The following is a 12,510-nucleotide window of genomic DNA, read 5'->3' as shown; positions in this document are numbered from 1 at the left end:
TTTGGTCAAACTCATGTTCATAGCTTCGAGAACACTGTCCAACCATCTCGCCCTCTGTCGCCCCCTTCTCCTTGTGCCCTCAATATTTCCCAACATCAGGGTCTTTTACAGGGAGTCTTCTCTTCTCATGAGGTGGCCAAAGTATTGGAGCCTCAGCTTCACTATCTGTCCTTCCAGGGAGCACTCAGGCCTGATTTCCTTAAGAATGGATAGATTTGATCTTCTTGCAGTCCATGGGACTCTCAATTAATGAGTCCCATTAATCAAGGGCATAGCTTTGAAGAAGCTAAGCATACTTAAATACTAATGAAATAAATGGTCCAGGCAGCCCAACCTATGGATGTTCACTTAGAAGCTCCACTTTGCACAGTGAAACTTATTTTCCAAAAAAATCTGCACAGAATTGAACTCCCTATTCAGTTCTTAAATCACACTAATTTTAATGAAACTTCCTCTAGATTGGCCCGAGTAACTTTCAAATATTTAAGGGAAACAAAAGGAATTCAATCAGAACACATTAGGCTATCTTAATTTGCACTGAAAAGATGGCTTCTGATTCTGACATCATCATGCTTCTATTTTTCAACCTGCCACTAAATGTATCCTGCCTGGATCTGTTTGAACAACATAAGAGTGTAGAGATGAAATTGGAAGGACTGCAATGAGTGTATTTCTAACACAGACACAGACAAGTGAATGACAAAATTGCAACTGAATCAATCTAATCTAAAATCAGATGTGAGGAGGCTTTTACTGAAAGTAAGTGACATATCATGGCTAATTTTACTTAAGAGATGAGCAAAATCTTATCACATATTCATGAAAAGATAAAGGAAGTTTTGTTGCTGATCAGAGCATGACAGAGAAGATGCAATAAACTTAATTTGCTTAATTTGCTTCTTGATTCCAATTGTTCTAGATAAAGTCCATTTCATTAGTTTTTATTAAATAGAGTTAATAATTATCACAAGTGGTTGCAAAGTAATTGAAAATGCAGTCAGAGGATCATCATAGAGATTTAACGTAGAGCAAAGTTTCTGGCCCACAGTGTTATTTGGTGTTTGCCTCTATTTTTAGGAAGCACGAAGGTGATATGCACCAAACAGGTTCCTAATTCCATTTGTAGGGTTTTTGTAACGGCAACAAGCTCTTTGCCACTAGCAAATGCGATTCAGGAAGCTCAAGCCAAAGAGTAAATTTTCTGCTACGTTTGGTTTGCTCTCAGTACAATTTTGCTGCTGTACATATTTTGACACCTCGGTGACAGGATTAAAAAGAAGGCTGCACACAGCATTTCATGTTTCTGGAATTTCAGAGGAGTTGCACGAGTATCACAGGTGGAGTGAAGGAAAAACTAGTCTTTTATGGATGCAACCCATCAAGCGCTACAGTTATACAATTGCCATATTTTGCAAATCAATGCATCCAAATGCCATACCAGGTGAGATGATTTGGCCCAGTATTGTCTGCTCTGCTTGACAGTAGTTCCCCAAGATCTCACTCAGAGGACTTTACTCACCATCTGCTTTGTTTAACTGAAAATGCCAAAGACTGAACCTGCAAAGCATGTACTATACCACCGCTACCCCCAGCTTCAGAGAGAATATGAACAGAAACTCATGCTGGCATCTCCTGGATTTACCAGCCTTCGGCAAAAATAATAACCGTGGCAGCGGAGATATTCCTAGCACTGAATTGCCTTCAGAGTAGAGTTTGCCAGCGTGCTGAGAATAATGTTGCAACAGGAATCTGTTCACAACTGCCAGTAAGAAATGTCATAGTTTTGAAACGCTTGTATTCTCCATTTAAATACCTTCACCGAGGGATCCTCTCATTTCATTTGATGGGCAATATACTAGGAAAACAATTGTAGGTTTAGTCTACCCATTTCCACATGTGTAGGAAAGGCTGTTTCCACCTACCTTTACACTCCGTGCCTCATAAAGTGGGTTGTCAAACGCAGTTTTGAGAATCTCTTCCTGTTTCCTATAAAAAGACACAATGTCAAAGGCTATTGCATGTCCTTAGGTTACGAAGATGACAGGAGACAAAGGGGAAACAAGGACCAAAATAAATTCTGATAAAATGATACCCTAGTAATTAGAATTATGCCATGGGAAATACAATGAAAATGGCTTCTTTTCCATCAAAGTGCTAAATTAAATGGACTTTCCAATCTTAGATCCTCCCCTTGAGGGGCAAAGAAGATTTTCATTGCATTGTAAATGCCATTTGATGCAATTTGTGAGCAAAAGGGTCACAATTTGAATATCATCATCATCATCATCATCTGAGCAAAACTATTTAATCCGAAACCTGTAATTCCCAAATAAACATTCCAATGGAACAGAAAAATATCTCAGCTGCCCACAAAGGTCTTTCAAGTTGTTCATCTGAATCAAATCCAAGGTATCGTTTTTAACTGCAAATCTTCTGCAAAAAAACACACCAGAGCCTGGTATTGGACCCTCTAAAGTTTCCCATATACAAGAATGCTCTATTTCTGCTACAGCTGCCAGAGTAATGATTAATTCCTAAAAGATCACAGTATATTCTTTTACATAACTACAGAAGAAAATCAATGGATAAAAAGGGTATAGCTATTCCAGAAATACCCCAAATAATGTGGGACATTTCCCCTCAGCCTTTTGTTTTTTTCATGTCTCTCTCTGCCTGCCCCCCCCCCCCCGGCCAATATTATGGAGACCTGCATTTACCCTTATATGTCTCCAACAAAAACTACTTAGGCTAATATGCATTTTGTGTTGTTTTGGCAGAATTATATATCATTTTAAAATGTTTCTCACAGATTAGTAGCAACGACCAAAAATTAATTCCTTAATAAATATATTCTCTTACATTTTTGCTGTTATAGCAAAGTCTTTGCTCTGTTTTCCAGCACAGTAATCCTTCCCTAATAAATGCATTATAGATCTGACTTAAGAGTGTGTGGTCTACTCATTGCAAGAGGGGTAGAGAGAGGGTGAGCAAGAGCTTCAAAGCAGACTAAACAGGAATTGCAAAGGGGTTTAATACCCAATATCCCACGCTATATTGCTGCTTAATTCTTGAGAGTGTTTTCAACTTTGCTTGGAGCTCTCTCCTGCTTGAAAGTGTGCAAATACCCATGTTTTGAATCTAGGCATCAAGACGATTCTTTTGTTAATTACCCACATGTGGATCAAATGTATTTCCCCCTCCACAATATCTACATTAGAAAAAGTGATGAATGGGGAAAGGAATAGCCACCTGTCTTTTAGCTCCATGGTCCTGATGAAATTCACCAACACCCTTCCCTGGTGCTGCTGGTTTTTAAAGAATTGTAAAGAGATGGCAGATTGCTGATGTCTTTTATGGCCTGGTCTTCAGGGCCAGCTGCTCATTATCAGAATCTTTCAAACAAAGCAGCTTCTTAATACTGAAACGAGTGTAATTTAGAACACCCTTCACCCCAATCCACACTTCTTCTTCTTCTTTTTTAAAAAAAGAAATCAGCTATGTTAGCAAAGGCAGTAACAAGCTCCCTAGTCGGAAAAGTAATAATCCATGTGTTACTAGAAACCATCAATTGTGTGCAGAAATGGCTTGCTTGCTTTAACATTGTGGTTCGGACAAACAGCGGTTGAGTCAAAGTCACTTCAGTTAATTACATGGCTAGGACTCTAAAACCACATACCCCAACACTGTCCCACTGACCTTAAGGAGCCTTTCATTTGCAAAGCCATTTCAGCTGCCTTTGCCATTAAGTGCATTGATTTTACCTGGACAGCCAAGTCTTAGGCTGCAACCCAGTGCACATGTACTGGGGAGTAAATTCCATGGAACACAGAGTAACCTTCCTCCCAGTCAACTATATAGGATTGTGTTCCTAGACTATCATGGTGCAGAGGTTTCACATACTACAGGCAACTCCCTGTTTGTGCAGGGGCTGCGTTCTGGGTCATTGCATGCTTCAGTGGTCAGGCATAAGCCCGTTCTGCCCCTGCTCCACCCCCATTCCTCCCCCTTCCATAGCTGAAATGACATGCACAAAATGATCACCATCTGTATTAGTACATTTGGGGTATGTATGTATGCAGTGCTTTTTTCTAAAAAAATGTTTAGGGGTACTCTCATTTTCCTACTCATATTGAAATAGGGCACAGGGTATGTGTACCCCTGCATCCCCCCAGAAAAAAGCACTGTATATATGTATCTGTCTATCAATCCATCCAAGTTTGCTTCCAATCTACTGAAGCTGACTAGAGACACATACCCTTCTCAACCATTACATCCTAGACCAGGCATCCCCAAACTTTGGCCCTCCAGATGTTTCGGACTACAATTCCCATCATCCCTGACCACTGGTCCTGTTAGCTAGGGATCATGGGAGTTGTAGGCCAAAACATCTGGAGGGCCGCAGTTTGGGGATGCCTGGACTAGACCCATTCCTCCCCACTGAAGATTTCTGTCAGCAATTTTACTTGCTATTTTTTAAAGAAAAAAACAAGAAGGCTCTTCTAAAAAAGTCCCGAGGAGTAATTTGAGCCAATCTCATTCTTATAATGTTTACTTGTTGTCTGACATAACACAGACATTACCCTTATTGGAAATAATAGCTCATGGTTAAAGTAATCAGCAATCTAGCCTTCACGAGGTCTCACAATTATGAAGCTGTGTTGCCACTTTACAGCAAGAAGGAGAAAGCCAACCCATGGCCTGCAACTTCTCCAAAGTAATCAGAAAATAGGCCAGAATATTATACTCATTCATATTATCGTACTTTGTCTATGAAAGGAAAACAGAAAATAGTTCCAACTTAGCAAGGTTAGAGAGAAAAAGCAGGGATCAATTTGAAGTTTGGGGAGAAAATGCCGGTGGCCTAGATTTCTAGAGAAAACAAATGTTTAGTGAAAGAGTTCAGTCAGTTTTTAAAAACAGCAACCAAAAATACGGTTGAGAGGAAAACTTAAATCATATTGGATTGCCAATGTAGAACACATGGAGAACTGGGTTGGTTCCCCCCCTCTAAACTATTAATATATTAGAGTTACAAATAATGATTATGTAACATGCATTTCACAGCTGATATCTCATCCTTACCAACCAAAGTTGGAGACAGGCAATACAGATCACAAAAAAATTAATCGAGGCTTAAAGAAATCCTAGAATAGCAATAAGCATTTGGGTGCCCTCTAATTGCTGTTATTTTCTTTTATCTTTCTTTTACAATATCTCCACTATTTCTTTTGACCCAAGTCCTCAATGTAACTTAAGCCACAGCTCTGTGGAAGCCACTGTTCCAAATGACAATCCCATATGACTGGTGTTGGAGGGGCTGTGTCTGATTGGGCAATCACTTAAGCCAGGACTGTTTCCCATTGAAACAACAGTCATCAATAGAGTAGCATAATTCAGCTGCTGTCTTCAGATCTCTAGTTAGGGCTGGGAGGGACCCCTGTCTCAAACCCTGGAGAGCCACTGCCAGTCAGTGTGGACATTATGGAACTGTATGGTCCATAATGTCCTGACTCAGCATAAGGCAGATTCCTGAGTTCCTAACCTAGTTTATAATTCCTTTGTGCACAAGGATTCAGCCCCTCCACTGGTGTGAATCAGGATGCTACATCTTGCTGCACATGGCTCTCTGGACTAGGTTGCTCACGTAGGAGGACAAACAAAGTAGGAGGAAGCTTGCTGTCATCTGAGATATGGAGAAACCAGCCCCTACTCCATCTTACCTTCACTTGAGATATCACCTAATAAGGAAGAAAAACCCTTTGAAGTGTGTCGGGGGGGGGGGGAGATGCCAACCAACCTATGAAATAAACTGATCCCTCAGATACAAACTTTAAAAGATGCACAAAAGGTTCCATAAATAACATTCTTTTTTATCATTGCAAAGTTCCGCTGCACACAATTTGAGCTGGGGGAAAAGGAATCTTATTTATTCCATTTACTCCACTCAGCTGATGAAACATGGGTCAAGATAGACTGCAGTCAGAGTCAAGTGGCGCTTTTGTTGATTGGCTCAGAAATCCTGTACCTTTATATTTCTTGCTTGATTAGGCTCTTAATACATAGCCAGGTCCACCTTCTTCTACACTTCACTTCTTCCTCAGGCACTTTCTGCCCTTCTACATCATTTTCTACTGGGGGTCTCCGTATTGCTCATTATTGCCACTCCCAAGTCCATCCCAGATGACAAATGATTTTGTTGCTTGCTTCTGAATAGCAAAAGAACATTCTATGCCGTTTCTTTGCATTCTGTCACACACATAGTCATAAACATATAATATGTGTCAAGGCATGTCCTTTGGGGGAAAAGACTAAGGGACTATGGATTAAAGCTCTTTTAGCTAGGTGGTGAAGCAGATTTCTAGCTGACAATAAATGATTTTGAAGAAACTATAAATAGATAAAAGTGATTATTCAGAGAAGAGGATAATAAGTGCTTTCTCCTTTCTGCCTGGAAGTAAGATATTGTTACTCATTTACAACCTGCTATGCTCTTCATAGCTTCAAATTCAATTTGGATAAAAAGAATAAATCAGGGGTGCACTGCAATCTGTTTAAAACTAAGTGGGAGTCAAAATAAGTGAATTCAGATGAAACCACAACACATGGGAATTGAAGCTTTGGGTGCGTATTTTTTCTTACATATGACATAATTAACTTTACAATGATTTCCAAGAAACTCTGGAGCCTAATCCTGCTAAAGAAGACACGAAGATTGAATGAATGGTGTCAGAAAGCAAGCCAGCATTGTAATTGACAGGTCTATCTGCCAACAGAGTAAAGCCTGGGGTGTCCAGCACAAAATCTGATGGACTTATTTGTCTGAAATTTGGCAGGCTTCATTCTCTCAGAAGAGGCTAGCGTACCTGCAAACTTAATCCAATTGTGTTTAAAAACTGTAAAAGGTAGAGGCAAGTTGCAATTTCTCCAGTTAAATCAATGTCCTGCTCCTGTTTCTGCTTAACTTCTCAGAGTGATTTATCCAGCAGAAGAACAATGTGCATTTAGAGAGATGGTTCATTAGATTCATAGCCATTGGCTTCAATGATTGATGCAGCTAAGTTGGATAAAATGTCTTTGTTTTGGCATCTTTAGTTTAGGGGAAGGCCTTTGGCTCAGTTACCTGGCATCATGCCTTGCATGCAAAAGGTGTCAGGTTGGCTCCCCAGTGTCACCATGTAGGGCTGGGAAAGACCATTTCCTGGAGAGCTGCTGTCAGTCAGTGTTGACAGTACAGTACTGAGTTAGATGGATTGAGCGAGTGTAAGGCAATTTTGCATGATCTGGACAAAGTTGGTGGCACTTAATTCCCATTGAAATAATTGATAAAACTTAAGTCATGATTTAGCTTAAATCTCATTGATTTTAATACGAAAGAAGCACAACTAGCCTGGAGAAGAGAAGGTTAAGGGGTGATATGATAGCCATGTTCAAATATATGAAAGTATGTCATATGGAGGAGGGAGAAAGATTGTTTTCTGCTGCTCCAGAGAAGCGGACACGGAGCAATAGATTCAAACTTCAAGAAAGAAGATTCCACCTAAACATTAGGAAGAACTTCCTGACAGTAAGAGCTGTTCGGCAGTGGAATTTGCTCCCAAGGAGTGTGGTGGAGTCTCCTTCTTTGGAGGTCTTTAAGCAGAGGCTTGACAGCCATATGTCAAGAATGCTTTGCTGGTGTTTCCTGCTTGGCAGGGGGTTGGACTGGATGGCCCTTGTGGTCTCTTCCAACTCTATGATTCTATGATTCTAACTAACTTAGCCTTGATCCACCCCATTGTATTTAATTCAAGCTTGAAATAAAATGAAAGCAGGATGGACACAAATATTTTTCTCCTACACACCAATCAGCTGAAAGACATTAAAGTACTTTACCCTCATTAGGTCAAATGAGGACAGCCGCCAATGAAAGAGGTAAACAGCTGCTGACTGCTAGCTATTTTCTAGTCCTTTGCTCCAAAATGAAATCTCTGGAGTTTAGACATCATTAATATGCAAAGCCTTGATATTCTAACCAGTTAGGAATTTCTGAACAAAAAGTTTGATCACTGTGCTAACTAGAAGCAACAGGGTTACCCCTATATCAACTTTTCATTGAGACAAAGAAACGTCCTTTTGCCAAGCCACTGGGTTGGCTGTTGTTGAGTTACATCTAGGAAGAGTTCCAGTCCTGCAAACGACTTTTCCAGATGACTGACTGAAGACTTGGCATTTCAAAAAAAGAGAGAAGCTAACGTGAAGCTTTTTTGGAAGCTACACTCTTACCAGTTGTAATGAAGAATATTTAGCACTGCAAGTGTCAAACCTGTATGAAATGGAAGTTCAACATAAAACAACAGTCCAACCTCTTTGCCGACCACTATAGCCCTGATCCTTTCAAAAACATACTTTAGCGTCATATAAGCCTATAGGTCAGGGGTAAAGAACCTGTGGACACCCAGATGCAGCTGGACTACAACACCCATGATTCCCGACCATTGGCCATGCTGGCTGGGGCTGACAGTAGTTGCAGTCCAGCAATAGCTGAAGGGTCACAAGTTTCCCACCCCTGCTGTACGTTTATCTCTCTTCCAGGGCTTTTTTTCAGTCAGAACTTGCCTGAACTCAGTTCCAGCACCTCTCAGGTAGGTGCCATTGCCATTATAAGCAAGCAAGCAAGCAAGCAAGCAAGCAAGCAAGCAAGCAAGCAAGCAAGCAAGGGAGGTGTTCATGGTGAGTTCTGGCACCTCTTTTTCTAGAAAAATAGCACTGCTCACTTCCGAATAGGGCATTCACGTTAGCAATACATTTGTAGGGTCAGTTGCAACTGCTTAATCTGAAACAGACCACAACAAGGTCTTCCTTTTACTGTGTACCTGTATCCAGAGGTTATCCTCTGTTCTGTGGCACTTCTCAAGCCTTCCACCTGGTCTGCCCTAACCACCAAATTCAACCTACAGCACCCTTCAAGACAGCTGTCCGCCACCCAGCCCAGCACAATCCTTCTGTATTGCTTATTGCATGGATTTATCTCCATACAATTTGCTTTTTGTCATATAACCTTCACTTTTCTCATATGTTACTCCATTAGTCACCTTTTCTTCAAGAGGTGCAATAGCTGTAGACTAGACTTTCACAAAACTTTATCTTAATTGACTTTTTCACCAGTAAAATACATAAAGTTGGAATATGGACACACAACACTTTTACATGAATTTGTCCTCTGGCACGAAGCCTTGAAGCTGAATTTCCTAGGTCATGTGTTCCTCCTGGGTAAGTGACAGTGCTATGTTCGCCAGCCAGTTGCCTCAAGCCATCAGAGCACTATCATGTGCATAGATTTATTTGGGTTTCTGTTACTTATAAATTTTGCTGAGCTGGATGTTGTTCTGAGGTACAGAAGAAACTTCAAAGGAAATAATTTCTGAAATTATCAATGCTGCTGGTCCTACACACTTGGAATTTATATTTTGACATCATGGAGGTCAAGAGTCCTTTGCAAGTTTAATTCTATATAGCAAGTAACCTCCTTGGTGATGATGATACTCCATATCCTTGTCTGATACACACTTCACACACACTTCAATATCAACTCACAGAAGCCCTATTCCATAGTTCCCATTGCCCCCCAGCCCCCCACCGTAAATGGGGGGGATTAGAAAAAGCTAAAGGAAGAAATATCCTGGTATTTTCCCCTGCACTATAATCCCATATTTCCAAAAGGCATTTCTGCACAATTCTTTTGCTCAATAAATGCACCTGTGCTTCTTCTCACTTATCAAGCACTGATGAAAACATGCTCAAGTTGTCGCAGTAGCACATATTTCTATACCTCTTGAAGCTCGATGTTTTATTTATTTATTATTTTCACACTTATATCACACCTTTCCTCCAAGGAGCTCAAAGTTGTGCATACAACTCCCCCCCTTCCCATTTTATCCCCACAACAACTCTGAGGTATATTAGGCTGAGAGATTGAGGCACATTATTTTACTGATTATGCAGAAAGGATATAACCTAAGGTAGGTGTAAAGGTAAAGGGACCCCTGACCATTAGGTCCAGTTGTGACCGACTCTGGGGTTGTGGCACTCATCTCGCGTTATTGGCCAAGGGAGCCAGCGTACAGCTTCCAGGTCATGTGGCCAGCATGACAAAGCCGCTTCTGGCAAACCAGAGCAGCACACGGAAACGCTGTTTACCTTCCCGCTGTAGCGGTACCTATTTATCTACTTGCACTTTGACGTGCTTTCAAACTGCTAGGTTGGCAGGAGCTGGGACCAAGCAATGGGAGCTCACCCCGTCGCGGGGATTCGAACCGCCGACCTTCTGTTCGGCAAGCCCGAGGCTCTGTGGTTTAACCCACAGCGCCACCCGCTGTGTACAGAGGGGAAAATTTAAAAAAGGAAACTAAAACAGAGTAGGGCAGAACAGATGACCTGCAATGACCATACCTTCCTTAAGTAAGTGCAAACATATAAAACTGTCTCATGTCAAACCAGATCATGTTGGTCCAGTCTTGTGTACTCTGACTGGGAGTTGTTTGCCAGTATCTTAGTCTTTCCCAGTTGGGCGCCTAAGATCTTTTCAACCAGCGATACAGAAGATTGAACCTTGAAACTTATGCTTGTGCCAGGGTATGAAACACTCTCCGATTACTAGCATGACCAAAGCTGACTGCGAGTTCCATCTGGCATGGAGACTGCACACAGACTCAATTCAGCACACACTGGCATGGCTTGAGAATAAAGCAGAGCAAATTTCAGGCAGTGCTCTGGGGATATAGAAGTCCGATGTTGCTCCAGCAATGAACAAGCTGAAACGGAGTCCTTCTGCAGCAGTAGGACTAACTGCTAGCAGTCTAATTGCTAGCAGCATCTGTGCTGCAAGATGCTGCTGTATTGAAAGGGGCCAGCCCTTCTCCAGTCATCTCCTACTCCTGTAGAGGAGCCTCGGGTCTTCCTGAGCCTTCTGCAGTAAAGTTCTTTGGAGAGTTAGAGGAAGGCAGTGCCATAACCTTGGGTGGTGGGTACAGCCATGCAGTTTCATCTGGTAACAGTGGTTCTGGGGCTGGCCCTGTGTGCACTTCTGTTTCAGGTTTGGAGTCGCTGCCTCCATCACCCCATGATGATACACCTGACTCCTGGTCCCTGACACTATGGAAGCTAGTGTTCATTTGCTGCTTGATTTGCCTTTGGAAAGGTTTTGCAAAATAACACAACTAACCCTTGAAACTGCCCCTAAAATCGATGTTGTTGAATTTGTACGAGCATGGGGCTTTAATGTGTCTTTAAAAGCACTCGTGCTCAAGCAATCAAGTTTCAACTCATTCCCCTTTGACCCTTATACCCACTTGAAGTTGTCTAGGGTTGAAAAACTTTTGTAGTATTCTTGTTGGTGCACAGCCCTGAGGCAGGATTAAAAAGCTGAACTAAGAAAATGGGCTGCTATTCCCTCTGCTTTGTTCCACACCGGGGCCTGATTTTCTTTGTACACAATGAAAGACTTCACTTACGTTCTTGGCAATTTCCTCTTTGAAAGGATGCATGAAACAGCGACTGCAATTTCAATCAACAGGAAAGCTAATCCAATCCCTAGCCCAGTCCAAGTATCTGCAGAGACAAGCAAGGGAATGAGATAAATAAGCAAAGGAACGTATCCACAAAATTGCCTGGAGATAATTTTATTGATTTGACTGGACTCACCATTTTGCAGGGAACCAGAAGATGGAGTCGGAGGAGACTTAGCCTTCATGTGGCAACGGTTTCCCTTCCACTCCTTTTCACATCTGGTGATGGTGAGTGGGGAGGATTGTTGTCAGACATGAGAAAATGAATATTAAATATGCACCATAACATATAATGTGGCACAAACAGAGCCTAGGACTGTACTTAAAACATGAAGAATAAGTTCAATAATGCAACTGAAATGAGGAGTACATAATCTGTCAATGTCCATGTAAATGTGTGAATAAGATTTGCTTGGAATCTAGCTCAGAATTAACATGTACACCCTAAATTTCCAGAACAAACTGGAAGGGCAGGAACGCAGAACACGATAGCATTCATCACCATAGCCAGTTCCATGGACCTACTGGGGAGCTAATGGAGAAAATATTTTGTTTACTAATTAAAAGAACAAATCTTCTTTCTCTTTTTGTTTTACTTCCCCTTCCAGGAAACAGTAGGGTTTTAATTTTTTTTCCAAACTGCCACTCCAAAATTAGGCAGCAAATTATACCAATTTAAACATCCCACAGTTTATACGGTACCTAAGTATTTGCACCTTCCCTTACTGCTGTGCTGACAATGTCAACCTGTGCTAATACAAACACCCTGTGTTGTGATTTCACACTACAGTGGTACCTCTAGTTACGAACTTAATTCGTTCCAGAGGTCTGTTCTTAACCTGAAACTGATTTCACTAATGGGGCCTCTTGCTGCTGCTGCGCTGCTGGCACACGGTTTCCATTCTCATCCTGGGGCAAGGTTCTCAACTCGAGGTAGCTCTTCCAGGTTAGCAGAGTTTGTAACCTG

The 12,510-nt window shown here is 41.5% G+C and overlaps 1 protein-coding gene across 1 annotated transcript in view; it reads right to left on the bottom strand.

Moving 5' to 3' along the window:
• Positions 1–12,510, bottom strand: part of MALRD1 (MAM and LDL receptor class A domain containing 1) — a 268,805-nt gene that overhangs the window by 17,178 nt on the left and 239,117 nt on the right. Inside the window, exons 38-40 of the mRNA XM_088654242.1 lie at positions 11,680–11,762; positions 11,490–11,586; positions 1,923–1,986 (exon numbers count right to left, since the gene is read on the bottom strand). Coding sequence (XP_088510368.1) covers positions 1,923–1,986; positions 11,490–11,586; positions 11,680–11,762 — 244 coding nt within the window. The remainder of the gene's footprint in view (positions 1–1,922; positions 1,987–11,489; positions 11,587–11,679; positions 11,763–12,510) is intronic.

The sequence above is a fragment of the Zootoca vivipara genome, chromosome 11, assembly GCF_965207765.1.
Source record: "Zootoca vivipara chromosome 11, rZooViv2.hap1.1, whole genome shotgun sequence".
In the NCBI taxonomy this organism is placed as follows: domain Eukaryota; kingdom Metazoa; phylum Chordata; class Lepidosauria; order Squamata; family Lacertidae; genus Zootoca; species Zootoca vivipara.
Note: the sequence above shows the minus strand (reverse complement) of the source record. Positions and strands in the feature narration are given on the sequence as shown.